Source organism: Paralichthys olivaceus, chromosome 9 (assembly GCF_024713975.1).
Source record: "Paralichthys olivaceus isolate ysfri-2021 chromosome 9, ASM2471397v2, whole genome shotgun sequence".
Classification (NCBI taxonomy): Eukaryota; Metazoa; Chordata; class Actinopteri; order Pleuronectiformes; family Paralichthyidae; genus Paralichthys; species Paralichthys olivaceus.
This window is the reverse complement of record NC_091101.1, coordinates 13,872,062-13,893,893: the sequence shown is the minus strand read 5'-3', so window position 1 is coordinate 13,893,893 and position 21,832 is coordinate 13,872,062. Positions and strand designations below refer to the sequence as shown.

The window sequence follows — 21,832 nt, the reverse complement described above, 5'->3', positions numbered from 1 at the left end:
CAGCTTTGTGGCCGACACAACTTTACGATTCACTCCACCGTCAGCTCTCTGATCAGTGTCATTTTGACAATTGCAGCTGCTGTTTTCTGGGATGAGGTCCTGATGAACCCATACCATAATAACCAAATACCCATTACAAAATAGAGTTACATCATGTTGCCAAGGATATGATCACAATGAATGTTAATGTTGCTCCATGTCTGTTGAATGCGTAAAATGCCAACTTTGCTCTTTAAGTTGCTATGTCTCCTTATTAGTTCCTCTGATCAATTTCACAGAGATAACAGCTAGAAGTGTTTCTTGTTTTTTGGAATTGGTTCTCATCTGGAACTCTTTCTCATTTCCTGTCCCTCGTCATTTTTGGAAAGCAGCGGCTCTGTCCACTTCAGTTTTGGCTCCAAGACAGCTGGTTTCTTTTTCTCACAGCTTCACTACTGCAACTGCTTGAAATGTAAAACGCATCATTTCCCTTTCAGAGCAGAGAGATGAAGAGCTCAGTGACACTGGCTGTTTAAGGCAGCAAATGACCAGAAGTGATGTGGGCCATAACGCCTTAAGTTAGTGCGACATCAGTCCTGCCTTTTTAACATCATCTCAGTTTTTGCTGTGACGTCACTGAGGCAACATTTCTTATCTTCTCACAAGGCCACACTTTTTCTCCTTGAGCAAGACCATTAAAGTTTCAGAGCAAAATGACTTTGGTGTGAAGGTCAGTCAGGAATCAGTTGGATGGTTTGAAAATAGAAGATTAAATCAAGAAGGATATTGGTAGTTGATGAATTTCTTTGAAAAAGCCCCAGATCTTCTTTCTGATCTCAGTCATTACTGAGGAATGTGATTTTCCTCCGTACTTCAGCAGCAGACAGCTGGGTAAGAACCTGCAAGAGAGAAATGAGAAAGATTTTTCCGATAGTTTAAAAGGTTCACACTACGATATTCAGATTCAAATCTTAATGAGAATCATCATTTTTTTATAGCAGTGACTGTTTAGTTGTAGAATGGAAAATACAACACTTAAATTCATCATCCTGTAATGTTTTTTTTTAAAGAATGAGGTGGTTATAATAAAAAAACTTGAATTTAAAAAAACACTTTTCTCCATCATGTCGATCAGTCCCCGACACGGCTCCCTCGGACAGAAATACTCTCCACTGCGTTCCATTCTCATGAATCCACCGCTTCCTGAAACAAGCACTCTCAAAATACTTGCACATGCACACAATAATTAGCTTCATTATCTAACACAGCACACTGACAAATGTACAGGTTTGAGTAGGAAAATAGATTGTGTATTTTCTGCAGTTACGTCTGCATTGTTTGTCATTAACTTTTCATTTAGGAAACAACAGAAAAAGTTGGGAAGAGTTTTTCCAATTCTAATCACACATTTACCATAATCTGGATCTGAACCAGCAAACAAAAGTCAATCAATGTAGAAAATACAACCATTGTTTCTGGTAGAAAATAGAAAGATTGTATATTTTAAAAGTTGTCTTTCCAGTATTTAGCAGTTTGGGGCTGTGGTTCAGTCCAAGATGTACAAGTTCTTTAGATTTACAGGATTCTGCCCCGGGAGCTGGGAGGAGAAGAGCAGCAGGACAATAAGTCTGTGAACTGACTTTGTGATGTGTCGTTATCTGGGAGCTTGTACATTTCATGTGGCAGAGAGACTGAGAACACAGGTTAACAGCGCTGTGCTCCGACGTCGCGCTCTTAAAGCCGATGTGGGGCGCTGATGCATGCTTAATAGCATGCAGGGCCCCTTTTATGGCTTCTAAAAAGGGACACATCACCTATTCTCTCTGGACATTGTAGTGGTGACAGCATCAGCCACCACCCTGTCCACTAAATCTCAGCAGAGAAGCTGCATCATAACAACATGTGCATCTAAGGGCGTGCATGCAGCACTAACATGTAATTTTCACAGACTGTATTTAAAGATGGACAACGTGTATTAACTTCCTCCCACTATTCAGCAATAAAGCCGAAATATCCCAGTTATGAACGCTGCAATCCTGTGCATTTGGAGCCATAGTATCTGCAGTAGGGAGAAAGGATTAACCACTGTAGGATGGATGGAGGGGGATGAAGCCACAGTAGCAAAGTCCCCTCAATACACATGCTGGAGGAAACATAAGTTAGCCTCATTTATATAGCATCAAATAACTTATCAAACCCAAACTTACCAGAAAAACAAATTTATTTGACATGTTCTTTGAAAGATATTTTGGGGGCTTTTATGCATTTATTATTTTTGGAGAGGAAAGTTCAGCCGAAACAAAACTGCAGCAGCTGCGGGAGGACCCAAGCCTCTGTATGCTGGGAGCCCACACTACCAGGTGGGCCCCTTTTGACATTATTTTGACTTTTTAGTTTGGTCGATGTCTCTTGTGCTAACATGGAGGAGGCACAGTTTATGATCTATACTGCAGCCAGCCACCAGGGGGAAATCTGGACTTTTGGCTTAATTTTTAGGGACTTGTCATGTCAGCCTGTGGGAGACACCATCTGTGTTGAGATTATGATTTAAAGAGGATTTCTCATGTTATTTCAGTGAGCATGACATAATGACAAATACACATACACACACACAAAACAGCAATGTAGACTTTTCTTCCTGTTTAAATTATTATTATTTTTTTATTGATCTGTTAGCGTAAGTGAGTTTTAAGAAAATTGCAATAGTTTTAAAAGTCCATCCACATGCAGTATAAAAACAAAGACACTGGTCGTCTCTGTATTTGATAGCACTGGCTGTTTTAGCTCTGTATAACTTCTTTAGAGATTTCCCTTTGGAATGTGCTGCAGCTGCCGGTGCTCGTAAAAGCCACCCAGCCAATACCATTACTTTTCTTTATTACTGAGACCTTAATTGTCCTAAAACCTCAACCACCTCAGAGCGAAGTTATGATAGAGACTATATCTGTTGTAGAGTTTTATTTCTTCCATTCTGCATGCAGTTGTTTAACTTTAATTAGATTTTACTATACAGACAAAATTATTATTTCTTTAAAAGGTTTTATTGCATTGATTTGTTGTGTATTTATTGAGCCAAAACTTCCTTAGACCAGATTTGTTGTGTAAAACCTGCTGAACTAACACTACACCATAGATTGTGTTCACTAAACTGCAGAAGTGGTATAAATTCCATCCTCTTGATTGTGACGTCACTCATTTGCAAACACATCCCTGGCAGTTTTTTTTTCTGCTGGGGTCATGCAGAGGAAGTTCAGCTCCCTAGGGAGTCGTAGAGACAGGAATGTTTGGTCTAGATATTGACGCCAGAAAAACCAACCGTGAAGGATTGCAGGAACGCAGGGAATGCGTCTCCCCTATGTTCAGGAGCTGTCCCGAGTGTTTCCTCGTTCTTTTACTCTATGGTGTCGGGCCAAATCAGGAATGCAGTGCAGTGGATCTGAGCCACAGCTATGTCATTTTGCACTCTGGCTGTCAGGCCTTAGGAATTTTTCATTTCATTAAGTCTGCTGTAGCTGAGATTCCCACCACGCGAATCTGTAGTGTAACATGTGACAGGCCAACTAAAAGCAGAACATCTGTGGACACCATGAACATTTACGTTCAATCAATCGCGTTTTTCTTACATCGCCTCTCTCACTTTTTTTCATTTCCTACTCGCTGCAGGTTTTCGGCCTCCTGCCAGCAGCCGGCATGGTAACAGGTGTCATATATAGACGTTATGTAGCTGCCATCAGCGCTACAGTTACTTGACCTCAGCTATAAATAAATGATAGTGACATGATTTACTGTGCTGCTTCCTGGCCACAGTCGGTCCAATTAGATAAGGCAAAGTACAGTAGAGCTAGAATAAATCACTTTGCCCACCTTGAAGGAAGCGAACCCATCTGTTAAGGTGGACAGAGCTGCTTTGATACTAATGGAGACACTTTGTCTTGTCACTGACCACTGCCTCTCTGTGTGTGTGTGCGCATAAGTGTTATTGTGCATTTTGTGTACAAGTGTGTCAGCATATGTCGGGTTTGTTGCATGCACTTTGCTGACTGACGCTTGGGCAGATGAGAGCCAGGGTCTTTTTTTGTTCTACAACTGAACAACCGTAGGGCCCGACAGGGGGTCACACTGTGGTGGGCGAGATAAAACGCCTCAGAGTGGAAATCTCTGTTTCTCTGCAACGTGCACATAGCTCAGGGAACTTATTCAGCGGGTTACGAGGCAATCAAATCACACAATAAACAGGATTTGTGCAAAAGCAAGAGTTTTAATCTGGAAGGCAGGAAATTGGGCAAAGTATATTTGCTGGCAGACTGAGTTAAAACCACGCTGAGATCTGTCAAGATAAGCAAAAGTCTTAAAAAATAAAGGTTTTTTGGAGGCTAAAATTGAGGCTGCAGTAAAAGTGGTCTTGGAATCAGATGCTTCACATCAGAGCTGTCTGCGCCTCCTCCTACCCACCGATCATGAGTCAGTAATGATGCATTATTTTGCGATATGAAGCCTTTCAGCAAGCAGCACAACCTCAACTTAGATTCTAACACACACACCATGACATGTGCCTCTCTGTGCGTTTTTATATAAATGGTGCATATATGAGAGCATTCGCCCCCCTGCTGGAAACACCATGTTGTCGTGTGCTTTCAGAAATGAGGCGTTTGCCGCCTCTCAACCCTCTCACCCAAAAAAACCTTATCACACTTGCACAGAACCAAAGCCCACGTATGCAAGTCCATGAGCTGAGATGAACTTCTCTGGATATTTTGCTGGAACCTGACAAGTGTAAAGCTTTTAGCTCGGAAAGTGTCAGTCACACCAGATTATTGTTCCTGTTTTGCGGCTGAAGGTTTAAAAAGATGACGCTTACAGCAGCATCGTGCGCTCAGATGACAAACAGACTCCAAGGAGAGAGTAGATTCATTTGCAGAACCTCAATTATTGAAGATAAAACATGTCATCTCCAGTTGGATGGCTGTTTGCAGTGAAGCTCTCCTGTTATATGTGCTTTTAGGGCAACTGGTCCGATAGCATGAAACTTAAAGTGAGATGTAGAGATAGAGCAAAGTCTCACAGACAGGATTCTTTTTGTCACAATTGTTTCATTTTTCACGGTAATAAAGGTGGAATGAATAAACAGGTCAAGAAAATGAAATGAAGGTTGAGGAAGAGATGAAGAGGGAAACAGCTGACATCGAAGAAGAGTGAGGATCAGAGATCAGATGTGGCAGGGAAGAAAAACCTAATAGTGGGGCTGGAGAAGAGAAAGAGAAGCTTTACAGATTCCATGATGTCGACTTTCAGGGTGATTCATTCGTCACCATCACTTAATAATTTAAATGATAGACCCTCGCTCCTACTGAGCCTAACTCCAGCAAAGCCACAGGTGAGGTACTCAACACAGTCAATTTAATATGAAATAGTGAAGAGATGAAGTTCATTTAGTTTATTTTTCCCCCATTTGCATTTTAAGGAAAAACATGTTCCTCATTTCAGCAGTCACCTGGTGCTGCGCGATTCACTTAGAGGAAGGTGATGCAAGGTAAATCTTTAAAAGATAAATATCTGCTTTTGATAGAAGACTGAAGTCCAAAGCTTCAAGGCCATTTCACCGAGCCGTCTTTCTTCTGAAGGGAGGTTGTTCAACATTTTCTGTTTTGTATCTGGAGCCAGTTAGCATAGCTTAGCATATTGCCTGGAAACAGGGTAAAAAAAACAGCTCACCTGGCTCAGTCTCAAAGTAACAGCAATCCTTCTCCCATGCAGCGCCTCTAAAATTCTGAATCAACATGTTGTGTTTTGTTTTGTTTACTTCACCAACAACAAAGTCTGACAACAAAAACTTGCTGCCTATTTACACCAGGTTACGTGCCAAACTGTTTCTTGGACACGACCAGTATAACCTCCTCCAGTTGCCTGGCCAAGAACCAGTTTGGCACGTTACCCCTGTATGATTCAGTGAAATGTTGCTTTTACACTTTTTGTACAAATTATATAAATAAAATATAATGTGTAAATTACTGAGCTGATGAAATGCTTCCTTTGGACAGATAAAGGTAAGCTATTCCCCCTTGTTTCCAGGTCGCATGCTAAGCTAAGCTAACTGCTTCCAGCTATATTTTTATCTGTATAATAAAATCCACTTAAATCTATGTGTTGAATATATTAATAAGAGGGGACAGGAAATGAGGTGAGAGAGTTGATGAGAAGCTGAACGGTAAATGTCCCGGCCTGTCAGGAATTAAACAGGGGAGCTGCTTCAGGCCTTATTTAACCAGGAGGTTGGTGGTTTGATTCCCAGCTCCCCATTGCAAAGCGTCCTTGGGCCAGATCCTTGATTTTGGCCGGACCATACTGATCATCTTTCCATTATCATGTCACCATATTTATTTTAAAAAAAGGTAAAAATCTCATATATTAGTTTGAACCGCACAAAATTCCCACACTGAAAAGAGCTTTGAGTGATAGATAAGAATGAAAAAGAACTATATAGATACAGTCCATAAAGACATTAATACATTTAACCATTCAACTATTGGGTCAGAAGTTATGGGGTCACGGGTTCACATGATTTCAGACAGATATTAGATTGGGTTGATTTACCTATTGATCTCATTAATATCTGTTTTTGAGAATTGGAAATATCTATGAATCCAATTCACTTTAATTAAAGCTAAATGCACCAGCAAAAACGTATATATATAAATATGCATATACGCATGTATGTTGATGCATAGAAAGAGATTATTATGATGATCCAGAAGACAATGATGATGATGCCTTACTTGATCCTTCACAAATATTCTCTGTGTCCAGCCTGATTCAGTTGCTCCTTCCAGGCAGCCGTGTCTCAGAGGAGAAAAACGGCTTTGAGGTGAATGTACCAGCTCAACCAGAAATCCTCGCATATCCAGGGTTTGTGAAGTGCACATGAATTTTCCACAAGCACAAATGTGCCGCGCTCCATGTTGTCGGAAGTCAGATTATCTGGTCTGTCACTTTGCCACGAGTGATATAGTAAAACACCGTCAAGGACTCTGAAAGCTGTGGGCCGCGATGAAAACTTTACAACTGTCATGTCAGTTATTCAGTGCGTTCTCACGGGCAAAGCGTTCACAGCTTTGAATCGCTGTGTCTTCAGGGAATAGAACACAAACTGCCAGCTCTAACTTTATCAGTCTCTCTCAATGACTTTCAGCAACTTTATGTTTTCCTTGGATAAGATCTAATGAGCGACAGTGAGCATGATGTGACCAGCCAATGAGAGCTGAGGCTGGATGCAAGATAACATGAAGTGTTCACAGTGTGTGGACATGTTGAGATGGCTCGGTATATTTACAGCTTTAGTATCTAAACTATTGATCGTGGCATCATGTCAACATCTGTCCAATGTGAAATGATTCGGGACGGTGAAGTTACTTAGTAAAATCATATTATGTCCACAAACAACATTGTGTCCTTCAAACAAATGTGACTTCTTCGACGTTCTCCTCATCTCTTTCTCACCTCAGGTTAACTCTTTTGTGCTTACAGGCTTGAAGTCGCTTTAGTGAGAAAACAGCATTCTATTGGGATAAGCTCACAAGGCTCCATTAAAGTTTTTTTTTTGTGGGAACAGCGCTTGGTGCAGTTAAATTAATTAGAAAACACATCCTGATTATTGTTATTTAAGATGATGGTGAGATGAGATTCATGCTGCAAATATGAAATTGTAAACTGATATGAAATTGCCTCCAGTGAAAGAAAAACAAACATGAGGTCACCCTTTGCTTGTGAACACATCCGCATTATTTTGATAAAAATAAAAATATACATAAGTTTTATCCCTCATAGTGTGGTATTATTCCAACCCCCAGTTAACCAATCAGGTCACTGTTTTTTCCTCCTGACAAACATCTTCTGCGGCAGTCACTTGCTTCTGTGTCATAAGGGTTCCCATCAGTCAGATTGACTCAGACCCAACACACTGCTCTCTCTGTTATCACGTTTTAGAAAAATAAAATGAAATGAATAACCGTGTCATATGAATGTACCAATGAGCCGGCAGCTAGAAAATTGTATTACAGCCAACGAAACGTGGCGGCACGGTCCCCGTCTGTCTGTGTCTCTTGCTGTTAGGCGCTCTTTTTTCATTCTCTGTCCCTTTCTGTGCCTCCTGTCTGGTTTTCCATGCAGTAGCTAAGCAGGAATTTTGGCTAACTTAATTTCTGAATAAGATCCATTTATGGAAAGCAATCAGGAGGCGGAGAGAGGGACAGTGAAGCTCATCGTGCTGCGAGCTGCTGCTTGGAGCTGCTGTAGTTGGAAGTTAATACCAAGGACAGGTGATGAGTAATAAGCCACAGAAACACTATCTAATGAGCTGGGCTGTGCCCTCGCTGTCACACATGGCATCTTTGCCAAACACTGTATGTCCATCATTTTTACAGTGCCTCTCTTTATTTATTTAGCTTTATTGGTGTATTTATTTGCCAAAGTTTGATAAAAGGCTTGTAATTTTTTAATAATTTCCTTTTATTTTCTAGTACATCTGCTGGAAACATTTTGATTTCAATTTAGTTCATTGTTTGAACATTTATCTGTGGATGAAACGTACCAAGCAAAAAATCAATAACGGCAACCGAGACATGCAGCGTGCATCCTGAGCTGCTGTTTGTGATCATATTCATTTTTCTTCTATCTTACAATCTCTGCTTCTCTCAGTGCTGCTGTGTCCATCAGATTGTTCCCACACATAAGACAACCCTACCATAGCTGATTCAGATATACCTATCATAACCACTACAGAGCTCTGTGCTTTGTTACTGTCAATATTGCACATAAGAAGACTTCTACTGGAGTATTGATATATTATTTTATTCAGACCTCTGTTGCTACCCAATGAGAGCTGCGCTGCAGCCTCCATCTACACAAAGCACCCAGGCTGAGCTGCACTGATGATAATATTTTAAGTCAGGAGTCACAGTGGTTGAGTCTTGAGGAAAGGAATATTCCTTATCTAGCCCACAGCCAGCAGCATCAGCCTAATGATATCATCTTCTGTGGATACGACTGGACGTGGATAACAAGGATTTGTTATGAGCCGTGCAGCGCACTATACTGAGATGATGAAACTATTTTGATCCACTCATACCTGCTGATCTATGATCCACTCTAGGTTTTGGTGTGTGTAGGGGGGAAGTAGTTCATAAATTAATGAAGAGACAAGGATTGCACACACTGAGATGAAATAAGAGTGGAACAGTGTCAGACAGATAAGAAAGATACTGCATCTGTTGCATCAGTCCCATTTCAACTTCAACTCCAGACTTTGACCACTCTGCAGCTTCCAAAATTCAAGTCATTACATGTCTGAAAAGCCAGTGATATATGTTGTAAATTCTGTTTTCTGTCACAAGCATTAAATATAGATTCAGTAAATACCACACACTGTCTCACAGCGCCTCTTAGCAATAAAGTTTGAATCCCAACTTGGCCAGGGCCTTTCTGAGTGGAGTTTATATGTTCTTCCCTTGTCTTTGTAGATTTTCTCCAGGTACCCAGTCCAAAGAATGTCGGCCCTGCGATACACTGGCACCTAGAATTCATTAATGTGACCTTTAGGCCTTAAAAAGTCTTAAATATGCAAAATATTATGTACTAGGTCCTAATACATTAGGGTAAGTTGTACTTATGTTAACATTCAATTAATGCTACGTTCATCACAACTTAAAATTAGGTTGTTCTTTTAGGACGATTGTTTTAGCGGCATGTATAGTTTATAATGTCTCTGTGGGTCGTAGTTCTTTCCCAGTGACACAGATATAAGCACACTGTAATAAAACTACAAACATGACTGAATCTATAGACACCCTGGTCAGAATCTACCTCATACACTCAGCTTGGCTGTAGGAAATGGATACTTACTGTCTCTGTCTATAGAAAAGTTGTAAAACTGAACTTGTTGGAACCTATAGAAACCCTGTTAAATGATTTAAATTCAAGATCTGATCAATTCTTCTCCATTGCTCTCTTTTTAGCAGAGATATTGATCACACTGCCAAGCGGCTATACTGTATGTGTTATTTTCCTTTATCACCACTAATCCATGAAACTGAATTTCACTGCTCAACAATCCAGCATAAGCCAAGTGAAATGAAACAGAGAGATCCTTTAAATCCATTCAGCCATATTCACTGTTTTCTACTAACCCCATCTCATCTCCGTCTGGCCCCCTGTAAATCCACTGCAACTTTACATTTAGATATCACACCATTCTCTGCCTCTAATCTGATATTAAATTATCTAATGGAAACCTACAGAAGTTTTGGAGACGGTCTGGGCTATGACTTTGTTTCATGCATTTATTTCTGTTTTCTTACTCTGTCCTTTTTTCTCTTATTTCTAATGGTTCAGGGTCATTCTGTCCCAAAACCAAACAAGTAATTGGGAAGATGAAATCCAACACAGACACATGGGATATGTAAGAGTGAAATAAAATGCCAGTTTGTGTCTATCCTCAGCTGCTGCTCAGTAGTCATTACAATTTGTATTCCCTTTCAAACCTACAGACAAATGTATTGATTCAAACTCTTCATGTGGCTAAAAACTTGAATTACTATTGGATTTGTGTCCACTTAAGGTGGCAGGAGGGATTTGTAAAGCAGACTCCAAAGAACGGTTGACTGGAGCAGTATATACGATTTTCCCCTCTCTGCCCCTCCCCGGGTTTCCTGCTTCCATTTTCTTTCTTTTTTTGAGAAATTTTATTAAACTTTTCCCAGAAGAATTGAAATGAAATGAAAGTAAGCATCTTCTAACCGTCTGCTCCCATTTATTGCTGTGCTCCCGCTGTTCAGAGATCCCCTGAGTGTTCACACAGTGGCTCGCAGCTTGAAGGTCACAGGAGTTTACTCGTCTGTAGCATCGTATTCAGAGCTAACACTATAAATCAATATTTAAAATTCACACGTTCAATTCGATTTTTTCTTTGTCATAGATTCATCGCTTCACATTGAGTTGATGCTTCCCTTAAATGGCGAGCAAAGACAAAAGGTGTGAATGAAACTTTACTTAATAGTCAGATCCAAACCAGAAGTGCTAAAAGTTTAGCTTCTTAGCATCCCTTAATTGGGCACCAGCCTGCGGATTATGAGACAAGCGTGACCGTTTGGTACACTCCGTCACAGTGTGTCGGTCTCAGGAGTTCTGCCCTATGGACTATTATCCTCAGACAAAAACCCCATTTCCCAGCAGGCTTGTGCTACTGACACGTCCACACTCTGAAAAGCCTTGTGTTCACAACAGCTGTAAAGTGAGCTTGTTCTATTCTATTGCTCTTCTCTCCAGTTTAATCTCTCCCACTCTTTCTCGCTTTCATTTCAGCCTCATTGTTTCTCTTGTGCATGGGGGAGGATCCTGCATTAATTAAAAGAAAAAGACTTTTGAAGTTGGATGCTTGGCCTCGGGAGGTTTTGCTTCATGTTTAGTTGTGGCATCTGTTGCATTTATTGTTGTTGTGTTGTCGTAACATCCCAGACATTCAGGTACCGGACAATGTAATTTTATTATTCAAGTGATGCAGTGCAGCATAAAACCTTTGTTAGTTTTTTTCCCCCAAATCTAATTAGTTTGTAATATTAAGGGTTTTCTCCCTCTTATATTTGACCTCAGGCAAAAGTCCTTTAATGATCATGAAACAAAGTAGAGATCAAGCTCATGCCTCAGACTGATCAGTAACACAGCACAATCTAACTAAATAACTCTAATATAATTTCCAAAATTGCCAACTATGATTTTTTTTCAGTTACTGTCACAATTATTTATTGTTATTTTTGCAGACATTTTCTATTTGCAACCTTTTAAACACATTTTTTTTTAATGCTTTTTTATGTAATTCTGTGTTATTTATGGTTCAGCTGTGAACGAAACAGGTCAGAACCGCTGACACTATAAATATATATATATATATATATATATATATATATATATGGTAGCAGATGGGACATGGGCCAAAATAAAATGACAAAGTACATGTCAAATAATTTTTAGGTTTGGGTTTTATAGGTTTTATAATAGTTTTTTAGTTCTGTCATTTAACTACTTCTTCTTACGCTGATAACAAAGTGCACATTTTTCTGGTTTTATTTTCATGCTGTAAAAATGGGGTGAAAAACGAGACAGACTCACGACTGGTAGAGCACATGTAGCAGCGGGACCTCGGCACCACAGTTCCATCCGCTGTTCGCTAGCAAGATGGCAGCGTTTGTATCTGGGATATTGTGGTTTCATTTCTGGATAGTTGGAGGAAGTGGATACATGTCGTCCATCTTCACGTACAGTCTATGATGCAGAATCTGTGATCAGTGATGACGAGAGATTAAACCGTGACAGCAGTCCAAAACCAGAGTTGGATGTGTGACTGAAAAACCTTACTTACATCATCCCCAAGTCTCCTGCTATGAAAGACTTTCATTTCACCCCTCTCTCCAGTCTTGACAGATCTGAAATTTAAAAAAAAGGAACATGGATCATCTGTAAAAAAATGAGACCAGGACCCCCTCAACACAATGAAGTCATGTGAGGGGGTGGTGATCTAACCCGAGATGATGGGCTGTCAGCAGCTGCAGTGATAACTGTGCCGAGATGGACAGAATAAGGACTGAAGAAGCGAGACAGAGCGAGGGAGAAGGCAGAGATTCAGGTTATGGGGAGAGGAGACATAGTGTAGAAAAGAGAAAGAGGTAGAGCATGACAGAAAGACGAATAGCAAGGGGAAAGGAAGCCACAGAAGAGACAGAGGACTGAATCGGAGGTCTGGCCAGATTGGAGCTACTCGGCCAAACTGCCCCTCTCAGCATGGGACTCCTGCCTATTTCCATCCCATCAACCCCCTCCATCTCTGTGCCACTCTCTGTTCACTCTGATGCCACATCCACAGCTGAGTCTGTGAATGAGTGATATTACCTTATGCTAATAACTTATAGGCTGCACCAGAGAGTCCCTGAAGCAACCGAAATGTAATTCGTCACTCATTTCCTCCTCGGCTTTTGTTTCCTCCTCCCTACATTCTGACATGTCTTCTTCTGCTTTCCCATTTTCTACCTCCATTTAGCTCCATCTCCCTCCATCTCTTGTCTGTCTCTCTGTGGTTGTCCTATTCCTATTCACTTCCTGGATTTTCTACTTTTCCACGCCGGTAAACAGATAGGCGGACGTGTTGATAAATTCCAAAAATATACAGTAGCTTTTAAATGACCGCAGCTGCCGGTAGAAACTCTGTTTAAACTTAGCTTAGCTATAATGAAAGTTTTATAAATGGACGTTCAGACATCACTAGATAAAAACAAGCTGCACACACAAGCTATTTCCTACATACAGTAGGAATATTTACATAAAGTAGCTGTCAGGCGTAACTGTGTTGCTAGCTAAGCTGTGACAAGGGTAATGTTAGCTTGTTTACATGTGATTTAGATTAAAGAATGATATTAATTCAAATTATGTGTATTGGGTTTTTAATTAAATATGAGTATTGACATTTGTGACCTGACATGAAAGTAACACAACCTATTACAGGTCACATATTATACATATTATATAACAATGTATCAAAACGCCTGTTAGCTTTGCTAAATCAAGTATTTCAGAGTAATTTGTGCATGAACGCAGTTAAAGGCCCATTCAGATACAACAAGGACTTTTTTTGCTGCATTGAACAAATCACAAACTCAGTGCTGTGACAAACACTTCACTGATGAAGTATACAGGCCGGCACAGAATGCACAATGTGTGTCTGAGTTCCCCGGATTACATGACATGAGATTGACACAGGCATGTTCATTTGGAACGATCAGGTATCTTAATGTGGGTTGGGGAAAATATGTAAACAAACAGAAAACAATTAAAAACCATTACAAATCTAGTGATGTTTTAAGAATAGCTGCTGCCCCCCCCATATTACTGTCACCATCCAGCCAACACTTGCTCCCTCTCCCATCCTTCACTCCCTCCTGTGCCTTCCTCCCTTTATCCATGTTTTTTCTCAGCCTCCCCCTCTCTATCTATGAGTGGTATCAGCCATCTTTGATGTCTGTTGTGTGTTTCAATGAGTTTGTTGTTGACTGTTGATATGACCCCTCCCCCTTTCTCTGCCGCTCATCTTGCACCAAAACAAGTAATGCAGGCAGGACCCAGTCTACATGGGGGGATACACACTTGCATGTGTCTTACTTTGCTATAGCAGACGTCATCTACATGCACAGACACAAACACCTCTGACTGTATGCATACGTATATGTCTTAAAGGTGCAGATACACCTGCACTGGAAACACACACACACATGCATGTATGTAAGAGGACAGAGGAGTTTGTTTCTCTGTTGTCTCTTGGGAGACAGCTGTGGTCTGATCTATTAATCATCTTCGTCTCTAGATTGCTAATTAATGACCCATCTGTCCCAGCTCACTGATATTCCTCTTCAAACTCTGCCACACACAAACACACATCGCTGCAACACAACAACAACAAATACGGTGCTCGATTTAACTGTAACTACAGTTAAACATCAGTTTAAAACAAATATTAACAGGCAGGGGGAGCCACACTGTCTCATCTGCATTCAAGACCATGTGCATGAGACCACGAAAGGAGAGTTTGTGGCAACTTTATCCGGGAGGAGTTCTCCTCTTCAGCTGCTGTGATTTCAGGAGGCAGACAGTGTGCGATCAGGATTGTCTGTGCAACTTAAATGTGGGTGTATGTGTGTGTTCGTAGGCTTATCAGGTGAGCCCGGGCAGAGTGTCAGATGCGGTAATGGAGGCTTCAAAGACAAGCGCTGCGGTGAGTTCCCTGGCTGCATTTTACCAACGTCCCCCTTCCACCACCACCAACCCATCCAACTACTCCCCCCACTCCACCCTTATCCTTCCTCTTGGGTCGCACTCAGACATGCACGCAGTTAGACACCTGGAAGGATAAGGAAGTGATGCAGTGTGGGACGTCAGCAGCGAGATAAATAATTAGGCAGAGGCAAAGTCAAACAGACAACAGAGTAAATCAAGCTGAGCGACAGGCAGAGGAGGCGCTGCAGCCGCAGGACAGACACATACTCAGTCAGACAGTCAGGGTCGTGGCCAGGTGCTCCTCCAGCCCACCTCCCTTTCACTTGCATGACTAGAGCCACTTCAAACACCCACCGCCCGTCTGCTGCTTTGTTCTGATGTTCTCTTTGCAGCTGTGGTTATTGTTGTTGTTGTTGTTGTTTGCACATCATCGTCGCCGCCATCGTTGATTTGCTTCCTTTGAACGGCAGTTCTATTTCTGGCTCGCTCTTTGCTTGTTTCCATTCTCATCTCCTGTACTGTGTGTATATGCTTCAGTGAGTTTATTCACGTGCGTGTGTGTGTCTTTTGTTTTGAATTTGACAAACAGAAGCAGCCGATGAACAGTATTTCAGTGTTTGATCATTACAGTGGCAGGGATTTTATAAAGTATGAAAAAGTCAGGTAGACAGTAAATGATTATATTATAGACAATATGTTAAATAAATGTGCTGTACAAGCATTTAAAGCCATTAAAAAGCAACCAGTTGCATTATAGGAATATCTCCTCAATTTGTTTTCTTTATACAAATGTTTTAAAAGCTGATTTCCAAGCATTAACAAGTCACTGTAAAACTAATTTGCTTTAATACAACCAGAGGTTATTGCAAAATTCAGGTCAAAATCAATATAATGTTTTTTTCATATGGAAAACTCACAGATAAAAAGTATTTTTTGTATTCCAACATTTTTTCATGTCAGTAAAATAGTATGGACCAGTTTTTATTTCACTGATTTATGACCACCTTCCTCCACCCTCCCTGCATTATTCTTATCAGGAATATCGCAACATATTCGGTTTACAGACCTTGATAGCATTTGTATCCATTTACTATTTATTTAGTTTATTTATTTGACTTATTTTGAGTTAACATTTGTAAAGAGGTACTTTTCATGGATTTCATGTGTGGCAAAGCGACCCTGGAGCGATAATAACAAAAAGAATCAAAAGAATAGAGCGTCAAATTGGAAAAACAGAGGGTAAAGGAGGTAAAGCAGAAAAAAAGTGCAGCAACATTTCCTTTTGCTGTCCCATAAAGCCTCAGTATCTATTTCATATTATCATACAAACATTTTCTTGTTTCTTTTTTGTGACCAACTCAAAAATATGTATGCAATGTGATTAGAGGGCCTTTATTAGTAAATTGAGTATGTTTTTAACATTGTTTGATTATCAGTGATATTGTCATCTTATTTTCAGTACTTAACTATTGCAGTTTTGAAAGTATAATTGTAAATACTTACAGAGGGATATGCCTGTCAGTGGGATGTACTTGGACTAGCACTTATTAAGTATTAGGGTGATGACAGTGCAGTGATGAGAAATACTAGACCAATGACATCATGCAGCATCATGTTAAATTAAGAGACATTCTTTTGTCTTCTCATGCCAAGGGTACCAAACTCAGGTTACCACAACAATACTGGAATAGCTCTAGGTAGTGTGCATACCTCCGCCAAGGCCCAACAGAAGTTCAAACAAGTCACTCCAAATTTCATTCATCATATCAGTCCCCTGAACACACGTGACAGGTTTGGTGTTGAATCTTCTCTGATGCCGTTGCTAATGTTATGTCTTGTCTCCTCGTTTTCCTTCTCTGTCCTTTCTACCTCCTCCTCTTCCTCCTCTCTGCTCCTCCCTCCATGCCCCCAAACAGCAAACCCTGGAGAACAACCTGACCAACCTGGTGAAGAGGAACAGTGAACTTGAAAACCAAATGGCAAAGCTCATCCAGATCTGCCAGCAGGTTGAGGTATGTAACACGTCTTTGTATCTTTAGCTGTTTAATGGATCCTCGCTTCAAGTTGTCAAAGTGATAAAAATGATATTGGACCCATCTTGTTTGATGATAAGGAAAACCAGCTGCATGTGACTAATTCCCCAGTTGGTTGGTTGAAAGACATTCAGTGGACATAACTTAGCGCTGCTGTCACACCACTAAAGCTCCCCTGGATTTGACTGAAATCCGCTGCAGTCCGTCATCCCTCACCATTGATGCACCACGCGTCAAACACAAAGCTTTTTGCTTTTTGGCTCATGAATAACTCACCAGGACATGAGGTGTAAGGCCTTAGCCTGGATGGATTCTCTCTTTCTCTCCCTCTCCCTCTGATTTATTGTCATGAATGTCAGATGAACAATATTGCCAATGCATTAATAATAAAAACTAAAAAAAAAAAATTAAAATTGGGGTGACTGCTCTGACTCCCTGCTCTTTCCACTTATTCTAACACAGTGGAAAACTTCTGATTGAGGATCTCTCTCTGTCTCTGTCTCTCTGTCTGTCTCTCTCTCTTCTTGGATCATGTTTGTGCTCGCAATATAATCAGTGTGCCATTTTTCTTCACCAGCTACTGATCAAAAATTGAGTAGTCTCAACATTCAAAGTTAATTTTCAGTTCCTTCCTGTGTTAACGGAGGGTGAGCATCGCAATGTTTGCCTGGAAGCCAACATGGAAGCCAAAGGAAAGAGAAATGGAACTCCGCTTATGAAAGAGAGCAGATGCATTGACATTCAAAAAAGGATGAAACAGGAGCTTTTGTTTAAACTTTTTCAGTAAGAATAATGCCGAGCTCACAATTATCATGATATGAAATTTTCACATCAAGTCGTCTTTACGCCCAGATTTATTCATTACAATCACCCAATATTACCATTTTTTAAATTTTAAAATCATGGAAAAAATAGATCTAAACTCCAGGTGATGGCGACCTCCTGTACTTTGCAGACTGCAGCTCTCCAGATAATTTGTCTCAAACCATTACACAGTCGCTCTCGATAACCAGCCACCCTCAATCTGTTTAAAAGGGTGGTTATGTAATTCAGACAACTTCAGACATTGGAAACCACTCTACTGTGAGCACAGCTACAACCCAGCTACAGTATTTCCTATTTTCAAGGTGCTAACAGCTTAATGCAGTGCTTTTACTGCGTTGTAAATTCAGATTTTGTGCCTCTTCAAGGTCATCAACCGAACTGTACCTGTTTTAATACAGCGTGGTTTGGTCTTCATGCATCTCACTGTGTTGAATATTATGATAGCGTGAATTGCTGTTAAACCACTCATCAGTTTAATTCTCGCTGGCTTCACCCATACAAGAAATTTATGCTCCCCAGTCCAAACCGATAAGATTATCTGTCAAACGACGTATATCTTCCAAGTGGAATCTTTATTTGACTTGTCACGAGCTCATAATTTTTCACAGCTTCAATTTAGTGACAACCTTGGAGAAATGTTTTCTCTCTGGTATCCCAGCGTGTACCCCTACCTGTCTGCAGAAAATTACACCCCAGCCAGTCTTGTCACCATTGACCTCTTGGGCTCCTGCTGTGATTTAATGGAGGTGCTGTGTGAAGCCAGCCTGAGAGTACTAATACTTAGCCACAGAGTGCTGTCTGCGCAGTATCACTCAAACCGTGCATGCACAAACACACACACACACACAAGCACATACTTTCTGTTTTAGCGTGCCCGCGCTTAATAAACGCCATCATTTCTCTGCGAGATTTGACATTAATGGCTGCTGAGGACGAATGCACCGTGGTGCTGCCATCATTCTGTGCGCAGTTTGTTTCTTATTAGCCGGAGCTGACTCCACTCTGAGGTCAGCCAGACACAATTCATGCAGCTGGGCACACCAATCGAAATCAAATGATCGCAGTGTGATTCATTAAGTACAGACAAACAGTGCTGAAAGAAAAAAGATCTGTCTTTTTTTGTCTCCGTCTGCATATCAACGCTGCACCACCATCAACAACAACAGCAGATTCTCATCACTTATTAATCAAAAGGAGCGATAGCATGGGGCGACATGCTCCACTGACTCTTAAGCTAACTATTAAAAGAAACTATATGTTTTATCGCTCTGTTTTTACCCATTCATAACTGCTCTCCAGTGTGATGTAAATGTCAAAAGTCCACTTTAATTATTGACAGGAGTGCACTGATTTAAGGTGGGTTCACATTAATGTGCCGTGGCTCTTTATGGATGGCCGCAGGAAAGCGGAGAAGAGAGAAGGACAAATGAGGAGAGGGAGGATGGAGATCGATGGAAATGTGAGGAACATAGTGGGCGAGCTCTCAAAGGAGAGAGGAAAAAGGAAAGGGTAAGATGAAGGAGAAGGAAAGAGCAAGGTTGAGAGGGCAAGCCGAGGGAGAGAAAAAGGAGGACGGGATTGTTAGCGTGACTACCGACAATCTTTTTGACCCGAACAGATGAAGGCACGGTGCGGAAGAAAACGCTCAGCAATAGTGCACTACAACACAGAAAGGGAATTTTTTTGAAAAAGGAAGCAGGGAGTGTGTGTGTGCAAAGTAGGAAATCTCTGAAGAGCTTTGAACGTGACCTGGATTCCTATCCGTCTTGTTTGCATCAAACTGTATTGGTGCCAAAGATGTGATCAAACACTGTGTGAATCAGCTTCCAGTGTGTCAGCACACACAGCGATGGAGCCCTGATCTCCAGGGGTTCTATTCGACGGGTTATCTTTTCTTCAGTCTCAGAAAAGATGTATTGACTTGATGTGGGTAGGATGTGTCTTTCTTGTGAGGTCTCGCTCTGTATCACAATATTTGGTGTAGGGCTGATAAATCTGTTGCTGTGCTTAATAACGTTCAAGATAATAGTCAGTGTTCTTGAAAGCGTTGAGGAAAAGGGCACCTTTCTCAAGCTTTGACAGGAATTGTTGTTGAGCTAAAATGTTAATGCTTCCATTGAATGCCACACAGATGGATGTATGTTAAGAGGTAGCAGAGAACAGAAACTCATAGTCCCCGTTCAGACCTGGTATTAATATCCGTCTTGAGTTTTCTCATCACAAGCAGTCAGCATTCAGTATAGAGGTCAAATGCACCTCAATGCAAAAGTTGGTTCCATCTCAACTAATGTGGGTATGCCCGATCCATTGGTACCATCCCCGAGCTTCTGGGACCTTCGGAAGGGGTCAAACCACCAAATCTAAAAACAAAAGTACAAGATATTTTCAAATAACTTTTTTCTGAACGTCATAGAGACTTGGGCATTTCATGATTAATAAAGGGGAGCCTGCCACGCGCCCACACCAAATGTCAGCACATTTCGAGCAAGCAGCGCAGAGTTATTCACCCTATGGTGATCCGGGTTAGGGTTGAAGTTAGGGTTATAAACATTGACCACCACTCCAACCATCAAACAAACACATTAACAACAGACACAGCTGGATGCTCCAAATAGATCAAAACATTCAATTAAATTGTATTTATATAGCACCAATCACAACATACATGACATCACTCAGGACAGATGTTAAATCCAGGTGTGAACAGAGCCATAGAGGCTGTTGGGTAAAGAAGAGACAATGATACAGCAGCAACTGAAACTACATTGAGAGCCACAAATGAAATGTGGAATATTTTTTATTTAAATATATAACCTGTTTTTTTCACATCACTCTCCACAATCTTTTTTTTACAATTTTTTCTTTTGCTGTTCCTTCCAGCGGGCCTCCCTTTCAGTTTATAGTGGAACCTTTACAGATGGAACATAATGTGGCTGTGGGCTCAGGTCTTCAATCAGCCTAAAAGGGCGCATGTCATTTGCCGCTCATCGACCTCCACTGGGTACTCCCGGCGACCCGAATCAAAATCAGCTGAGTAATGCTTGCCCACAGGGCGACTTCTGGGTCTGCGCCCTTTAACTTGAACTTGTTGATACGTGCTTATGCTCTTTCTCAGCCACTGTGTTTCCCCAAAGGAACATCATCTGGCCTTGTCATCCCTGCACACGAGGCAATCACATTCCCCCGATGGCGGAACGCTCCACCAAATGCTATCAGAGCAGGGACATCCCTCTCTGTCCTCAAGTGCCTCTTGAAAACCCATCTCGTCCAAGAGCACCTACTCTCCTAACACCTCGAACACCCAGACATGACTAACTACCACTTTCTGTGGACTTTCAGTGCATCTCTTTCTCTTATCTAATCTCTTTGTCTTATTGAATAGATTCAGCAGTACTTGAGACTCTCCTACTGTATTAAAGCTTTACTGTCCCTAAATTGGATAAAAACATCAGCCAGATGATTCATTGTAAATGTGAAGTTTCATTATGTAATCTATCTAATAATTCCAGAAATGTCAGCAAAGACAACTGATTGTCCAATTGGGTGTTCTGCGCACTGAGTCGAGCTTCACTGACTATTGAATAAACAGGCACACTGCTCTTTGTGAAGCAGCGGTGGTGCGGCTTCATGCTTCTGCAGACTGATTCCTGCAGTTGGTCTTTATTCGCTGCGGCTCAAATACTGCAGGTCACATTTTAAAAGTTTAAAAAATAAAAGTGCAACCAGTATCACCACAAGACAAATAAACAGCCCATTCTAACCAGGCAGGTTTAGAAGAAGTATTTTGAAAACCTCAGGATTTCAGCCTCCAAATAGAAGAAGTAGAAGTTTTTCTCTTCTTCAAATGAAGCACACACACTATTGTAAAAGTTTTTGAGCATATTTCCATTTAATTCCCATGGAGTCTCTTCTTTCTGTCTTTCTTACATAGTACCTCCTTGAAGACATGCACATTTGAGATTCAGAGCATTGTCAGTGTACTGAAGTTCTCGATTTTTTGTTTAACATCTTTCTCCTCCGAATTTATCCTGAAACTTGACAGATGATCAAATCTTTTGATCTCAGCGTATTTCGTCCCCACTCTCTGTATCTGTAGGTAATTCAGGTAACCACCCTAAAACATGAAGCACATTTGCTCTGGGCATTTTGCTGAGGCCGTTCTCAAGTAAGGCGTAGTTTACTGTATG

General features: G+C 41.0%; 1 protein-coding gene across 6 annotated transcripts in view; it reads left to right on the top strand.

Moving 5' to 3' along the window:
• mid2 (midline 2) overlaps nt 1-21,832 on the top strand; it is a 143,241-nt gene that overhangs the window by 81,160 nt on the left and 40,249 nt on the right. For 4 of the 6 annotated variants that reach the window (XM_020085263.2, XM_020085247.2, XM_020085255.2 and 1 more), the window contains 2 exons: nt 14,720-14,785; nt 16,704-16,799. In XM_020085263.2, coding sequence (XP_019940822.1) covers nt 14,720-14,785; nt 16,704-16,799 — 162 coding nt within the window. The remainder of the gene's footprint in view (nt 1-14,719; nt 14,786-16,703; nt 16,800-21,832) is intronic. The other 2 variants (XM_069531481.1, XM_069531480.1) reach the window with 1 other exon arrangement.